Source organism: Papio anubis, chromosome 13 (genome assembly GCF_008728515.1).
Source record: "Papio anubis isolate 15944 chromosome 13, Panubis1.0, whole genome shotgun sequence".
NCBI lineage: Eukaryota > Metazoa > Chordata > Mammalia > Primates > Cercopithecidae > Papio > Papio anubis.
In genome coordinates this window covers 43778954-43797364 of record NC_044988.1, presented here as the reverse complement: position 1 = coordinate 43797364, position 18411 = coordinate 43778954, and the positions used below count along the sequence as shown (strand labels likewise).

At 31.5% G+C, this 18411-nt stretch overlaps 1 protein-coding gene across 2 annotated transcripts in view; it reads left to right on the top strand.

The window, feature by feature from the left end:
• ZDHHC21 (zinc finger DHHC-type palmitoyltransferase 21) overlaps positions 1-17269 on the top strand; it is a 74499-nt gene extending 57230 nt beyond the window's left edge. The window contains exons 9-11 of one of the 2 annotated variants that reach the window (XR_001895857.3): positions 5763-5913; positions 8791-8834; positions 9375-9428. Coding sequence is in view for 1 of the 2 variants with exons in the window: in XM_017949869.3 (XP_017805358.1) it covers positions 8791-8834; positions 9375-9507 (177 nt within the window). In the remaining variant the exon portion in view is untranslated. Of the gene's footprint in view, positions 1-5762; positions 5914-8790; positions 8835-9374 lie in introns of both variants that reach the window. The other variant, XM_017949869.3, reaches the window with a different exon arrangement.
• The last annotated feature ends 1142 nt before the right edge of the window (positions 17270-18411 follow it).

Sequence of the window (18411 nt, the reverse complement as noted above, 5' to 3'; positions counted from 1 at the left end):
TTCCTATTGATAGTGGAAGGTAACAGGATAATCATAGCAGTGATAATCTGATGTCATTTTAGACCTAGCAAGAGTAGATTATCTGTGACCCAGATAAAATAATTAGAAATTACTTTAACTTAAAAATACTGGATTTCTAATCTCATTTTCAAGGTTAAAAGATAAAACACAACCAGATGTTTCTGTTAAATAGACTAATCTGAAGCCCAATTCAAAAGGATTACCTGTGATTATTTTTCGATTTAATTTTAAACAGGATTCAAATTTACATGTTTGTGCATTTTTACTACAATTTATATTGAAATAAAAATGTTTCAAATCAATCTACTTCTAAGGGAAACAGGTTAGTCAAATTATTTTTTAGACTTCAGACTGTTTAGCCTGTTTTTGTTTTTTTTTTTGGTTTTTTTTTTTTTTTTTTGCTATTTCTGAATGAAATGGATAGTGATGTTATTAATGTAATTGATGTTGTCTGAATTATTGAGCAGTAGTTCACACATAGCCAACAATAATGTCCATTCTGATGAGCGCCAATACTGATAGTGCTGGATGATTGTATTCGTCATGTTTTCAGTCACTGGGCTTGGAGAGAATTAATCAAGAAGTGCTGTAACAGCTGGTACAGCACATTCTGGTGAGGTTCTGACAGTGAGCTATTGTGTACCATGACACTGCTCTGACAGTTTATCTAAATTTTATATACAAGCATTTTTGTTTTCTGGGCTCTGTGAAGTTTATATAATAGTGTAAGCTTTTGATGATGTCTCTGGAGATTTTCTCAGTTGTGGTGAGGTTGGGGGTAGGGTGAGACAGATGTATTTAGTTGCAATTTTGAAAAAGAGTAAATTCTCAAACAAAAATATAGTGATTTTTGCATTTGGTTTCACAGGTACTATTGTTGGAGTCTATTTGAATTGCTGAAGATAGCTTAAATCAAAGCTTTTCAAATTAAGAAGAAAATATTTTCTCCCAAAAATACTGGCTCATATTTAACTCATAAAGTTAATATTTACTTAGGTAACTACAGGAGAAATCATAAATGCAGGGGTGACCATTTTAACGTGGTTATCTTACTCAATGAAAAGTATCTTATGTTCAAAATGTTAAATCAGTTTAAAGGAGACTACTAAACATCATTTTACTAATCAATTAGTTGATTTACTTGCTTTTTAATCTATACACAGAAATGTAGTCCTGAAATTATTAATCCCTATAAATTTTGCCTAATATTCTGCCAAGTTGTTTTGAATTAACAGCATTCAGTAAACTCTTTGTAACAATTATGTTTGATCTGCCCAACTCCAGGTCAGCATTGCAGACATGAACATCAGTGCTAATTATATTGACCCCAGCTCACTTATACTTCTGTAAAGGAAGCTCTGTGTACCATTTTTGTTTTCCTCTGAATTTTTGCTTGATAAAAACAAAATAAATGTATTTCTAATATAGTAATTATAATATTATATGAAAGATTTTATAGCTTTTTTAAAATCCAGAAAGTTAATTAAAATTTAAAATGTCCCTTCTTTTTAAATATACTTTTAATGTCATACAGTAAAATTGGGTGTAATATTTTTTAGAATTTTGTATATGATAAGTTTATTAAAAAGTAGGTTCCCCCTTGCCAAGGGCATTTCTTTAAATACCAAGTTACATTTCATACTTACATGAAATACTGTTTCTAAAAAAGAATTATCAAAATTATTTTGATAATTGTGATGTGTGGAATTGGATTACTCTTTACCATACACATGTTCCTATGTAAAAGCATATTTATATTGCATAATTTCTCTTTGCTCAGTGTAATAAACTGCTTTGAAGTATTTTTGATAAAAGTAATTAAAAACAAATCTTTTTCTATAATTTGTATGTTCTTAAATCACTACTAATTGCTTGAGTGATTAAATAGATGCTTAAAAAATGTTGGTAAGAAAACTAAACATTTATGGGTTTTCCTTTTACTAACCATTTTTCCTAGACATTCATTTTATATTTCATGATTTAAATCCACACAAATATTCAATCTGACATTAAAACATAGGATTGCAGAAAGCAGTGAATCTTATATTTATGGTTTGCTTATGGTATTTCAGCACAATAATTTTTTTTTAAAATTTATTTATTATTATTATACTTTAAGTTGTAGGGTACATGTGCATAACGTGCAGGTTTGTTACATATGTATACTTGTGCCATGTTGGTGAGGCACAATAATTTATGTACATTTTATTGATACGTTATTCCCTGAATCTCAGCCAAAGGGGCATATTAAGTACCCATCTTATTTCTACTAATAACCAAAAATCTTATCAAAGTATAATTTTGGTGTTAAAAGTGTAAGAGTAGTTAAATTTGAGTTTTGATTATAAACATAGTTTTTCAGCTGTTCCAAATATTCTAATTAGTGCAAGACTTATTTATACAAAACATTATTGTGTATAATCATCCTCGCTGGCTTTCTCTCTATATTCCTATATAATTATTTCTTGTATACTTGACTACTTTTACTAGATTGTAAGTTCCATGGTGCTAAGGACTGTGTCATAATAGATACTTAGTAAATTTTTGATAGTTGAATAAATGAATAAATGCATCATGGTTTACGTGTTTAGGACTTGTTTTTTCAACTGGATTACAAGCTCTTAGAGGGCATAGGATTTTATATGTGTAGTCTCTTGTAGTCCCTATTGTTTTATTTTTCATTATAAAACCACTTGTTTGTGTGTTTAAACATAATGTTGAAAAGTTACATTTTGAGGTAATTGAGGTATTTATTTCCAAGCTGTGTCAGAAAGTAGGTAGTAGGCAATATCACTAAAATCTAAGACTGCCATTTATTGAGGAGTTTAAGGAGTTTTGACATTATTAACTCATTTAATCCCCACAAAAACCTATGAGGTAAGCATTATTATTTGGAAATGGAGGTATGGAGTTTTAGCAATTTTCTTTAGGTTGTATAGTCAGAAAGTGGCGTGATTAAGAGAAGTGGGGGGATTATTTTGGAAAGAGATTTTCAGTGTCTATAAATATAAGATCTGTTGCCTTCTCACTTTTGTTCTATGATTGATTAGATGTTTATGTGAACTTCAGATCCCTAATAAAAGACATAGCTGGTCTTTTGTTGGAAATGGGTGCTTAAAGAACCATTCATTTGAAGTGAGGAAAGTAGTTCTGACTTAAAAGGAAGACAGAGAGAGCTGAGAGTAACAGAACATTTCCCTCTTTTGATTGAAAACAAAACTAAAAATAAGGAATCATGCTATTTCTTCATGTCCAGTTAGTTTAGTGCCGCAAATTTATATTAAGTTGACCATTTTGTACAATATGTGTTGCTAATTAAGTGCTATGGAAAAATTTAAAGTTAAATGAGCTACTGTTCATAACTAATCAGAGGTGCTAAGAAGTGAAATGAAAGTCTTTCTTAGAATTAATATAAATTAATAATAGATAAAGCAGGCAAATCTCGAATTGTGAAACACTTGCCTGAGTAGTGTTTTCAATTTTTTTATTTTTAATTGATATATAATAATTGTACATATTTACAGGGTACAATGTGATGTTTCAATATTTTTATACATAATGTAATGATCAAATCAGTAATGAACTTATCCATCACTTCAAACATTTATGATTTATTTTTGGTGAGAACATCCGAAATCCTATATTCAAGCTATTCTGAGATAAACAGTACCTTCTCGTTGACTGTAATCACACTGCTGTGCAATAGAACACCACAATTTATTACTCCTTTCTAATTGTAACTTTGTACTCATTGACCATCCTCTTCCCCATCCTTCCCTTCTTTCTACCCTCCCCAGTCTCTGCTAACTACTGTTCTATTCATAATTCTATGAGATCAACTTTTTAAAGATTCTACATATGAGTGAGAACAGTCAGTATTTGTCTTTCTGTAACTGGCTTATTTCATTTATCCATGTGATCGCAAATGATCATACTTCATTCTTTTTTATGACTGATTAGTATTCCAGTGTGTATATATACCATATTTACTTTATTCATCTGCTGTTAGACACAGGTTGATTCCATATCTTGGCTATTGTGAAGAGTGCTGCAATAAGCATGGGAGTTTGACATACTGATTTTATTCCTTTGAATATACAGTTGTCCCTCACTCTCCATAGGGGATTGATTTCTGGACCCCGCAGGGATATCGGAATCCACTGATGCTCCTGTTCCTTTTGTAAAATGGTATAGTATTTGCTTATAACCTATGGACATCTTCCCTTATACTATAAATCACCTCTAGATTATTTATAATACCCAATACAGTGTAAATACTATGTAAATAGTTGTTAAACTATATTATTTTTATCTGTTTTAAAAAAATTTTTAAAAACAGTTTTTCTTAAAATATTTTTGATCCATGGTTGATTGAATCACAGCTACAGAACCAACAAATATGGAGGGCTGACTGTGTACCCAGTGCTGTGATTGCTGGATCATACAGAAGTTTTATTTTTAACTTTTTGAGGTGCCTCCATACTGTTTTTTTATAATGGCTGTATGGATTTACATTTTCCCCAACAGGAGTAAGGTTTCTTCCCCAGGCTGTGTAAGGGTTCCCTTTTCTCCACATCCTTGCCAACATTTACCTTTTGTATTTTTTGATAATACCCTGGGATAATTCTAGCTGGGATGACATGATTTCCCATTGTGGTTTTTAATTTACATTTCTCTGATGACCAGTGGTGTTGAACATTTCCTCATATACCTGTTGGTCATTTGTATAATCTTTTCTCTATTTTAGAATCAGATTTTTTTTCTTTTCTCTCTCTTTTATTTTTCTGTTGAGTTGTTTGTGTTCCTTATGTATTCTGTGTATTACCCCCTTGTCAGATGTATAGTTGCAGAGATTTTCTTCCATTCTTTAGGTTGTTTCTTCAATGTATTTTTTTTTTTTTTTTTTAAGAGATGGGATTTCACTCTATCACCTAAGCTGGAGTGCAGTGGCATGATCATAGCTCACTGCAGCCTTGAACTTCTGGGCTCAAGCAAAGCTCCCACCTAAGTCCCCTGAGTAGCGAGGACTACAGGCACATGCCACCATGCCATACCTTCTATTTTTTTAAAGGTCTTTCTTCTGTTTTTGTAGAGACAGGGCCTCACTATATTGGCTGTGCTGGTCTTGAACTCCTGGCCTCAAGCAATCCACCTGCCTCGGCCTCCCAAAGTCCTGTAATTACAGGCGTGAGCCACCGCACCCAGCCATTCACTGTGTTGTTTCCTTTGCTGCGCAGAGCTTTTTTGTTTGATGTAATCTCATTTCTCTATTTTTGTTTTTGTTGCCTTTGTTTTTTATGTCTTACCTAAAAAATCTTTATCCAGGCAATGTCATAAAGCATTTCCTCCATGTTTTCTTCCAGTAGTTTCATAGGATCAGGTCTTAATTGAAGTTTTTGATCCATTTTGAGTTGATTTTGTGTATAGAACAGTGTTTTAAACTCTAGATTAAATCACCGTAGAGTCATTAGGTGACTATGTGTAGCAGACTTAGAAGCATCAACGAGATCTATAATAATAAAGAATGCAGGGGATAACTGAGGTTAGATTGAACTGTTTTCAAGGAGTCTAACAAAAATAATTGTTTTACTTTCCTCAGGTCTGCAGTTTGGCAGATCTAGAAACTCCATTTTGAAATTGTTTGCAGGGTTAAACAGGTCCAGAGGCAATGGCTCTTACTTCCAGACTCAAAAGAGATAGTCATATAACAGATTGTTTATTCCTTTATGTGCGATTGTCAGGTGTGCCAAAGGACTCTTCAGCACATTCTTTCTCCTGTATGACAACATATGTGGCAAAGTGTTGCTTGGTGAGAATGAACTCAAAACAGGATGAGTTAGTTGGATGGATTGTATCATCAAGCGCTCTATGCCAAGAGGACTGGGTTCTCAGGTCTGTTAACCAGGAAACCTCTGGTGATAAATTCTTGCTCTTTATCCCGCCCCCCCTTGCAACCTCTCATTTTCCTAACATCAAGCCAAGAGATACCACTTTCTCCCTTTCTCTTAGGAACTTCCCCCCCCCCATTCCAGGTATAATTTTACTACTTAGGATGCAGTTTCAATAGTCAACATAACTTTTTAGACTAGGCCTGAAAAATGATTTCTTAGGTAAGACCACCCATCAGAAGATAAAATATTAGATAAAATAGGTAGGGCCTATATTTCTGTATGTCTTGCTGTTTCTAGTTCATTATTTTTAAGGACGTCCAGCTTTTAAAATAGTACATCATTCTCATATATCTTGGTCATGTAGACTGAGGAAAGTCTTAGATATTTTGATCATTAGACTGTAATCAAGGTGTAAATATTTATAAATAAAAGTGTTCTTATAGACAACACATAGTAAAAACTTGTTTGTTATCATTCCTGGACAAATGAATTTCTTTGGATAGCTGAGTTTTACATATAACTAAGAACTTACACTTTGTATTTAAACTCCTTGAGCATAATAGTTATCTTATTGGTCCTTTCATGATGAGCACTGTGTTGAGTCTTTAGTATCGAATGAAGTTATCTACATCAAAATATTTTAATTATTTTAGTGTTTTTTTATTCCAAAAGTATATTAAACTTAATTTGACACTTGAGGATAACTTGTGGTTTTTCGTATTCTTGATAGTAGTAACTCCTGTCCTCTTCTAGTTTGCTGTTTCTGTCCTGCTAGTGAATGTGATAACCTAATTTGTATTGCTCTGGGTATGTTATATGTAAGCACCAGTGCAAAAACTTGATGACATGTTTGGTTACCAAAATACAAATTGTACTTATAACAGTATTCTGGATAGCAGAATTACAGAGAGATGAGCATTTGCCATTTCTAGAGGAAAAAAATAGCCTATTTTGGCCAACCTCACAAATCCTACTCATAAAGTAATGGTAAACATCATATTGTTTGAAAGAATAACTGAATAACCATGCTTATGATGATTTGATAGATAGTATTCTAGTTATTTCCCAAAACAGATTCAAGAAAGGTATCAAAAACACTTGAAAATAAAAGCTTTTTCTGTATGAAATCTAAATCTGAAATCTTTAAAGTAGATTTTTTTAATGCCACCAATAAATCCCTTAGGATTATAAGCAAGTTGTAATGTCTGCATAGTAAAAATTGCCCTTAATCTTAGCTGGTGAGAGTAGTCTGACCTTGCATTTGCCTTATACACCATGGAATACTTTATAGTTTTTAAGTGTTGTCCACATCTGTGATCTTAGGCCATTCATATACGTTTCCTAATAGCTATTCTATTTCATCTTTCTCTTTGACTTCTATCTCATCTTTTTCTTTGTACTTTTGCACAAGCTGTTTTAATTGCTTTGGAACAATGTGTCACTATCAAAACTCTAAGAAACAATTAAAATGACTTCACTTACTTCCTTTACAAATGTGGAACCTGAAGCCCAAATTTCCTCTGAGACCCTAATCAGTGTTCTCATATGTTTGTAGACTGTGTTTTCATAAAGTAAGACATTTTGAGGAAATTACAACAGAGCTGAGAAAGGTTAATTATTAATAGAATTGTCACTGGATACCTTGAATTACAAAGCTTCATAGGAAAACTAATGAATATAGAATATGTAGCTAATCTGTAACTTTTAAAAAATTCCTGGAAAATCTGTAAATGAAACTCTGTTATTGGTTATTAGTTATCTTAAAAGTAGATCAATTTTCTTTTATATAGGCTAACTGTAGTTATGCAACTATTCATAATGAGAATTTAATATTATGAGCTATTTATTTAACATCTCTAAAGAGTTGTTTTTGAGTGAAAGTGCTGTTTATTAGCATCACTGGAAAAGTTTTACAGCCAAATAAGTTCTTGGGATTTTACTTGTAGCCACAAGTGTTCGCATGAATCGTACTGCTTAATAAGTCTACCTATGTGTAAACAAAGTGTTAAGATAAAGTAAGGGATAAAAAGAGGAAAACTTCTCCAGCTTTTGGTGTATTTGAATGAATGTACTCTTTTGCACTGTTTCAAAGTATATTTAAAATACAAATAAATACCTAAAAATAAGATTGTGTAATTTGTATTTTGATTATTTGGCTATTACTTACAACAATTTACCAGTCTAATGATAAGTCTTCTGATAACAAAAATTAAACCAGCATTTCTAGAAGCGATCTTCTGTTTTGTTGAAATGTTTTTTTTTTTTTTTTTTTTTAACATATTTGTGTTAGAGCCTTATAGAAAGCATACAATTAGGGAATTATATTATGAAAAAGGTTATTTTTCTGCTAAAAAAGAACTCTGGTCAGTTTAGTTTTCAGAATAATAGATGTTGTAATACGGCAAATTCATAGATTGCCTTGTTGAATTTTGTTGTTGTTTACAGAAACCTAGAACCAGTAGCACTCTCTTAGGCAGTTTTCTGTTCATTAGTTTATTTCATATGTCATTTTACTATTTATTTTTTAATGCATATTCACTAACAGTTAAATTGAAAGTAGATTGTAGACTTTCAGAGGAATCATCAAGAAAGCAAGTGTAATAAAAGGTTATATTTTAATGAAGTGATACTCTCGCAATTTTTGTGAGGTTTTTGTATTTAAATAGGTTTTTTTTTTGCGTAATATAATGTTGATTTTGTTTTTCCAAGGGGATTCCAGCAATGTATGAAAGATAATTTAAAATTCATAATACTCATATATAAACTGTTTAAATCTTTAGAATATTCTTGGAATAAGATTAAAAACATCATAGAATGGATACAGAATAAAGACTTAATGACTTTGTTACATCTGAATATAATTTTTTATTTTTAATAGGATACAACATCTATTGAAAAGATGTCAAACTGTTGTGAAGATATGTAAGTATAAAACTGAAGTATATAGTATTATTTAAAAATGGAAAGAACTGGACATATTTGAGAAATATGTGCATGTAGTAGAAGGATAATATAATGATGGCTTTTTTTGGTGCCTTGTCTGAGGCCTGTGCTAGACAAGCCTACCCCAGTCTTACAGTAGGGGTTTTCCAGCCATGATAGTTTTCACACTAAAATGCTGATCATTCTTGTGCCTTGTCTAACTAAAGTAAGTTAAATTATTTGTCCTGAAAGTACATCAAAAGAGATTTGCTACTGTGTTGTTGACACACATTCTGTTAATCCTGAGATTTTCCTCTGCTTCAAAAGTTGTGCTCGGTTGATTGACGACACAGATACAATATCTGCTATCCAGAGTTAAAACTCAGCTGCATACCATAATGAAAGAAAAGCTGTATTTATGATGCTGGGACACAATTCATCAGAGTCCAGTAATGGATCCCCAGCCAACCTGTATTGTTTTAGCTGACTGAAGTGCACCATGGGAGTGCTGTCTTTCACTAATAATGCTGTCTTCTGTAGATCGAGGCCCCGAAAGCCATGGCAGCAGACCTTCTCAGAAGTTTTTGGCACTCGTTGGAAGATCCTGTGGTTCATTCCTTTCAGGCAGAGGCAACCACTGCGAGTTCCCTACCACTTTGCCAATCATGTCTAAACAGATGGATGGTGGGCACAGATGGGTCCTCCATGCTGGAAATGCGTTACAGGTTTTATGATAATAGAACTATGACAGTCTTCAAGTCAATTAAAATCCACCCACCAATCTTAGGCATCATAATGTGCCCCAGGCTTTATGTTAATAGTGATCTTGATCCTGTTGTGGGACTAATACAAGATCTATATTTAAGTTTTAAAGCATGTTTACTTTCAAATTAGCTTTCCACAGGGATTTATTTAAATGCTTTTGTTATTAAACTCAAAAGGCAGTGATTAGGATGAAATAATTGTACATAATTTCTTTTAGTACTGACAGTGTTACAGATTCTAATTTATGGTAAATTTCAGATGTTTTTTTAAAATTTTCACTTTTAAACAGTAACCAAATCTAAGTTTAATTATTCAGGTTTTACAAAAGTTGATACACCTTCTTATAATATAGGTAAATTTTCTTTTTCAAATCCAATTTAAAATAACCTTTCCTTTTAAATGTGCTGCAACATTTTTTAAAATGCAGCAGCAATAGGAGTGAACAGCAGCAACAAAAAACGGGCATTGGTTTCTTAGGAGTGGCTTTCTTATATTTTCTTCTTTTTTCTTCACCAAAACCAACATTAAAGGACCACTGAAGTAAAACACCAACTACCTACCTTACTATAAAGGAAATGTTAAAAATTTTTTCACAATAATTTTTCAGTTTTCACCATTACTGTTGTAATTATTGATTGTGATTGAAATATTTGCTCCCAGGAGAACTCCTGATCGGTGGGCATGTATTCCTATTTTACCCTAAGATTTTAATGAGCAAAAAGGGGAGAGAATTTGCAATAACTTCACAATTACCTTTTCTAGTGCAGTTATATTAGAATGCATATGTTTTTAAAATACTGGTATAACTAGATAATATGTAATGTACAGTATAAAGAGGAATATTGTGCTTTTGAAAAGATTATACTTTTTACTTTTATTTATGTACTAGTAGATGTAAAATTTCACATTGAAGGTTTATATATATTGGCCAACTCATATAGAAATTTTATTTATAGGAAGCTACTACTGAAAAAAGTCACTAACTTTGTTTACCTTTAATAATCCCTAAATTCAAATTAAATTTTAATTGGCCGGCTCTAATTTGCATTGAGAGACCTTTTACTAGTAGCTAGTGTTAGGAAGTGACCCTAAAATAAGAAAATACAATGATCTGTGTTTATCATTAACCTTATACAAATGTAAATTACTAATAGTGATGTTCTCTCGCAAGGCATAGAACATTTGTATGAAAAGACATTTAGTATGCTTTGAAAACTCAGCTTTTAATTTTTTTCCATTAGAATACTGCAAAACTCATATATCTTTTTAAAAAATTTATGTACTCACAGTCTTTCCCTTGAAGAGAAGATTGAAAAAGTCTACTGTTCATGAACCATGCTAATATTTTCCTTTTAGTTAATTTTGAAAGTAAGGAACAATACCTGGGAAATAATTAAACAGAAGGTTACCATTGTTAGCCAGTTGGCTATACTGTGGTTAGTTCTTTCAGAAATTGTAAATATCTTGTAGCATATTCTGAAATAATAGAGTAAGTACTTCTCAGAGATGTCAATATCATGTTTTTCATGTTCTAATTGGAATACTTTATTACTTACAAACTCCGAAGTGGCAGACGAACGTATTTATTGGTACTGAAAAGAGACGTAGTAAATTAAATAGAAGAAATATATTTATAAAGCTTAGTGAAACACAAAATTAGAATGTTAATGTCAGGCAAATGGGTTGGAATTTGTGCAAGCTATTTGGCCACCATTTGGCCTGGTGACAGAACTTTTATAAGGAAGTAATATATAGATAATGTAGGTAGATATCAGTTGAATGCCTTATATTGTATACATTCCTTTCAAATAAGGACCTTGAGAAAACAGCAGAACCAAGTGAAGATCCCCTGAAGAACTTTGTAGCTGACTTATACTTCCTGTAGTAGCAGTAGGTACACTGAAAGGTATTGGGCGGGGTCTCTTTCCCACTGTGATGATTTGTGTTCTTATTTTTCCTAGATTTACCACTTCTAGGACATATTCTTTTCCTTCTTCCTCTTTACCTTTCCTGGTCCTGATCACTCTGTAGTCAGTTCCCTTAAATTATTGGACTACACACTAATACACTAGAAAAGCATATGCTTATTTTATTTGAATGGCAGAAATGCTATCAGTATATTTACATAAGAATGTATATTAAAGTATGTCTATATATACTTACACTGTGACTTTCAGTATTCCCCAGTTAGCATACCTAACCCTCCTGTGGGTATTGTTAATTCTTGTTAGACTATACTAGAGAAAAACCAACTGTCAGTTTCCTAAGCATATCTACTGGTGTTCTTTCTGCGCCCTCTTTTGGCTAATTGATGTAATTATACTGACTCTAAAGATTTACTGCCCCATAAGTAAATAGTATAGCCACATTCTGAACATATCAAAAGTATAAACTTAGGAGTATATGTACAAAAATGTAAAATTTTATGAAAATGAACATGTTTTTATGATGTTATTTCTAGTTCGTAGAATGTGATGACTGCTTTGCTTCGTTTGTGTTCGTTCCCATTATATTCTTGCTGTCAATCACAAATTTATATTAGATTAGGATAAACTAAGCTATTTTATGTATTTTATTTTAAACCTTACTTTGGCAGAGTAATTCCTTAGAATTGGAAAAGCTGTTACTTTAAAATGACCAATTTATTACAAAACATAGAAATGTATTGTAGCTACAAAGACAACCAAGCATTTACTGTGTTTTAATGAATATCTAAAAAACTACATTTAGTTTATTTTACTCAGTTTTGAAATGATTTTTTTTTTACTGACTTATGCCTTAAATAACTAAGAGATTAATGATTCTTTGTATACTTTTCCTTTTCTTTTCTTTGTTCTTTTTTTTTTTTTTTTTTTTTACCTTTCCCAGAGTTATATCTATAGTTTTAGTAGCCAATTTATTATGTATTCTGGATAACTATGAAAACAACTAAAGGTGTTGGGCATTAGAAAATAATCATGAGCAGTAAGATTACTGATGTAATATGTATGTTGGACTGAAGTATTTCTTTATAAACGTTCTATTTGATTTTAAGCAAAATGTATGTTAAAGGATGTTTTTACATCAGTAAAGTCATTTGTCGGCCTTCTGGAAATGAAAGGTTTTTACCTAGATACTGTAAGTTACACCTCCTTAACAATCATATTTGTCCTTCATGTAGGCTTAAGATTGTAGGCAAAGATGAACTGAGTTCAGGACCCCTCAAGCAGTAGGCATTCAGTTATAGAGCAATTGGTACTTTGTAACCCAGACTTATAGGTTAAAAATATCAAGTTAGCTGTTGTTTCTTTATAATAAAAATACTATTTTGCTTAAGAGTTGTATTAAAAATATTTGTGCTTAACATTAGAAATAGCTATTTTAAATTGTAGTTAACATATTAACTCTTTTTCAGAAAAAAGCATAGTTTATTTTTAATAATGAAAGAGAACATAATACATAGTGCTCACTGTAACAGCTGAGTTAAAACGTCTGTCAGAATTAACATCATTGTATTTTTGCCAATGCATAGAGGCATTTTTCTCTAAGTATGATGGCTAATGATAACTATTCTTTGTTAGACGTTCAAGTCACTTCCATACAAGTAACTAGTTGGTGATATGTTTTGCTCCAAAGGGTGTATTAATTCTGAATGCTAATCATAAAGACTTAAGTTAGGACAACATTTCAAACCAGGAAGTGTGAATTGATTTAGATTATGGCCACACAATTTTCTGTGTGTTAGTTCTTGGGGCAGTTTGAGTGTTTTCACATGTATTGTATGTATCAAGCTCTGGTTTAATATGCCATTAATATTAATTAACAGAGCTGCTAGTCTCTCTCTGGACTTTTCTCTAGTCTCTGCTTCTCTTGCGCTTCCTGTGTCAGTAGATTAGCTCAAGTTTATCGAGTTTAATAACCTATAGTTACTTTATTAAATAAGTTTCTGACATGACCTCTAATATACATAGATATATCTAGAATTTATTTGATAAAATTCACACATATAAACATTGAGTAGTTTGCTAATAGATACAAATATTAGATTTTCACACAACTCTACTACTGCTTTAAAAAAACATAAGTATTGGTAAGTGTAGCAAATAAGCCATGTACATTTAATGTGTTCTACTTGCTAGTATTAACTGTATAATTAATGAATGTGTTATTTAATGCCCAAGTTTGTTAACTTTTACTCTAGAAATCATCCTCTGAATTTATCTATAAATCACAAATTTCATTATGCTCTATATTTAGTCATTCTCAGTTGAATTCTAGAATATTCCACAGTACAATGTGAGAAAGTATTAGAACCAACTTGCTTGAACTGTTTTGAACCAATGTTGTAATTCTGTGTATTAATCGGTATGTAGCATTTCTGCTGCTTTTGAGGTGATGATGGTTTAACTTCAGGAAAGTGGCTTTTCTCTGATTTCTTTTATTATCATTGTGCAGTTTTTAACAACAAAACTTACTACATCTTTGTCAGTTTTTCAGATGTTGCAATACTGCCTGCTACTTTGAAACAGAAATAACAATGGTATTTTAAAAGTCATTGATATTACTGGTATTTTCCATTATCATTACAGTTTTTTACTATTATTATGTTCTTTTTGCCTTGTCCATCCTAGAGAATAGGTACAAATGAGTAGTGAGTATCCAAAAACTTACTAAGATGGAGAGAAGGCTAGATGGGGCATGAATAATCAGCATCTCAGCAACAGAGTTGACTGGAGCCAGTTTCTGACATCAGAAAATCTCTTTCCTATAATCATTTAGCCTTATCTCTTATTTATACCATTTTTATTGGAGGAGTTGTTAGTGCATATAAACATTTAGTTTTAATTATTTAACTTAAGGAATTTATATTGATGTTTCTCTTCAGTTCGTCAGATGCCTTTAATAAATATTTTAGTTTTAAATATTATAATTGTGTAGAGTATGGTAATGTGAAGTGTTAAAAATAATGTGGAAAACACAGCTATTTAATGCAGAGGAGAAATGAACAGTTTGCCCAAAGTTTGAAAAAACTGGTACCTTTTCTGGAAATCTTTATTGCAAAGAAAAGATACTGAGTATATAGAAAATTTTGTCACCAGAGGAAAAATAAACAATATATAAGGGTGGCTTTCACTTTAACATTTGGGATATTTTGGAGTTCTTGATACCCTGAAGGTCTCCATTTGTATTGGTATTTTGAACATCTGTAACATGTAATGTCGTGCTTATAACAGTTCAACACTGGTTTTTTTGGTATTGATAGCTTTATATATAAACAAAGATGTGGACAAAATAGCTTAACAAAAGTTGTGGGCTTTTTTGTGGCTTCGCCTGCCTGTTTGACTAAACACAGGGTTTATTTTGCAGGCTGTTAACTAAAGGGAAGGCTTATCTGCGTATTGCAAGCTATATATTCTTGCCAGTATGCATTGGATGATATTTTAACCTACTGGTGCCTGAAGTTAGTGTTTTATAACCTCAACAACTATAAAACATCCTGGTGCTATTCACTTTAGCATTGAGTGACATTTTTAATTCCTGTACCAAAGAGTTAATTTTCTTTTGGGTTGACTGAGTTTTCTTCTCACATCATTGTGTGTTTATAAAGTAGAATTTAATGTTACTAGGAACAGTTTGATTAACAGATCTTAGTTTTTGCATGCCGCTGTGGCAATTTAATGGATTTTAAATGTTTCTCACTTGGACTATTTTTTAGTTAGGCATGTGTGGATTTTAATTTTGTATTTTAATATAGCTTGGCTACTTTAAAAGGTAGTTTGATAGGCTGAAATTACAAAAGATAATTGAAGCACTTTTCACAAGTTGTTTTATTTCTGCAACAATGAATGAAAAAGTAAGAACTCTAATATTTAATTTATATAAATGAACTATATAGCTTATTGGGCACTTTAATGAACACTGAAACAAAATACTAAAATGAAGAGTTAAGGGTTCATTCTCATTACAAATCAAGAATTCAGCGTGTATGTGTGTGTGTGTGTGTAATCTTTAGTGGCTTTAAAGAATAATATTGCCATTTGTCTACTTTGCAAACAAAGATAAAAGACCACCTTTAAAATATATGTATGTGTACATATATATGTATGTGTACATATGTGTGTGTAGATATATATAGAGAGAGATACGGAGAGACAGAGAGAGAGAGAGAGATGCTTTCCCAAGAGGAAATGCATATGTACCTTGATTTAAGCAAAACTGATAACAGAAAATTGAACTTAATGAAAAAAAAAAAGTCTGGATATGATTGCTCACTTTACATAGAAAGTTAGAGTAAGATTATTTTTAAAACTAATTTTGCTTAGTAGTTCGTTTTACAAAAATGAAGAAAAACACCCTTTAAGTGTACTCGTAATTTAAAACACCTTTCAAATGTAATTGTCCAAATGTAATACTGCTGTGTATACTATTTTGGTTCCAAATTTTTCCCTTTAAAACTCTCAAAACACTCAGTGTCCTTACAACTGCAGCTAAAATGGTTAATCATTCTGTCAAGAAGGTGACAGTGTGTGTATTGGAAAAGCAGACAATCACATTCGAAAATATTTTGTATTATTGTTAGCTAAAATCAACCTCTCCTTGAATGTAGATACACTATATGGTTTTGCAGTGAATTCTGAATGGAAAAAAAGAATCAAGTCTGAAGTTTATGTGAAATGTGGCTTCAGATCATTTGAACGATATGTAGATATCTAGATGAACGTAATCATTAGAGGTGAAAGCAAAATTTGTTTGAAAGCCTAATGAGATGAAGCAACATTGTCTCTCTCTAATCTGCCAACAATATTCCCTAGATTATGTTGCCACTATATTGATTCTGAGTAATTTGGCTTGTTTATGCATGGTTTAAATGCGGGTGGCTGAATGCAGTACTTTTTCAAGTTACTGAGTAGTAGAGAATTCACCACTATTCACTGTCTCCCAGAGATGAACATTTTAAAGAAAAAAAATTAGACAAAGATAGGCTCTTGGAAGGACAGAGCACACATGGATCATGCTGTATGAGCTCACTTTGTGTCCCTGGAATTAGTGTTTTTTGTGTGTGATCTGGCTGGCAAGTTTAATGAATAGCCAAAATCTGTGTTATTTTTGAGGCTCCTAAAATTGTGTGTGAACCCCAAGTTCTGTCTAGTATTATATCCCTAAAATGCTTTTATTTTGATAGTAGTATGTTCCAAGTGCCATCGGAAGATCCTGTTTTTAAATTTGTCAAGCATTTTATTATTCAGTGCATAATATGTATAGATCTGAGTGCTCTTTTCCTTCCATTGTCTTTTATTTTTACCTTGTCTTTCCCCTAAGAGAATTTAAAGAAAATCTTCACCAACATTTCTCGTGCTGATGGTAATTGGGAAAATAGTGGTTGAGGGATATAAGAATAGATTGAGGGAGTAAAATGGGTGAAAATGACAAGCGGGAACCATGCAGCTGATATGTATTTGTTTAGATGAAAAGTCTACACTGGTTCTTAATATGAAAATCAAACCATGTATCTACCTTAAGAACAATGTTGTTGTTTTTAATTTATTGTAGTGATTTAGTTTTATTCACGTAATATTTCTATTTTCTTTGCAGATTGTTTTTAATTTAAATTGTGGAATTTTTACTTCTCAAAATGTATTATGTACTGTATTTTTTTAAATCTTATTTTTAAATAAATATTTTTTAAAAACCTAGGACTGTTTTTCTCATCTTACCTTTTTTACTTATGAAAATTAACCCAAATTCTAGATTTCAGCACTACCAATGTAATAGGTCACTTTAAAACATTTTATACAATGTGGATAATTATTCATGATTACTAGTCTTAGGATATTGTTCTACCATAATCACAAAATTCATTAACTGTTCAAAAAGAACTAGGTGTACACACTAGGGTTGAAATTGACAAATGCAATATTTCTAGTTAGGCATATTTATCTTAGAGATGACCCAGATGGCTGGATTCAGTCACCCAATTTATTTAACATTTATTGTGGCAGACACTATTTTATAGAAGTATTTTTTCTTGAGGGGAATAATTTACATACAATAAAATGCAGAAAGTTTAAGTTTACATCTAGGCACTGTTTTAGATCTGGCAATATTGAATTAAAGACTTTGCTCTTAAGAAGTTACATTCTAAGAGTACTTAGTTTTTTGTTGACAAATGTTCTTAAGCCTAAACTAATTACTTTTCTTGTAAGAAGTCACAAAGCCAGTAAACATGAGTTGGCCAAAAAAAATCATCAGCTCTGAAAAGACAAATCAATCAGTAGGTCTTACAAACAGTGAGTTAGTAGAAACTGCCCTGAGATTGAAAGACAGAGGTTTAACTTTATTTTTAAAATTCTTTAAAAAATTTTTATTACCAGAAAAGTAATTTTGAAAAATATCCTGGATTAGTAGATAAATTATTTGATAGATTTGCCAAATAAAACTATAAATTTTGCTCTATTGGTAAGTCAAAGCAGATTTGTCAGAAAGTCTGCCTTCTGACAAACTTAAGGATTATAAATCTTTAATCTTGTTTCTTTTGCAATTTCCTTTGTTTTGATTCTAGCTAGCATTTATAATAATGCTTTCTTAGTGATAAGTTACAACTGTTCTCAAACTTTTTGGTCTCAAGACTCCATTACATTCATAAAAATTACTGCAGGCCCCAAATAATTTTTGCTTATGTAAGTTATGTTTATCAGTATTTAATAGAAAATAAAACTGATCAGGATCTATGAGAATTTGAAACAAAATGGGAAAAAATTTAAATAGTTGCTAATTCATTTAAACATAAACTCATTGCGTGTTAACATAAATAACGTTTTTATTTAGAGACCCA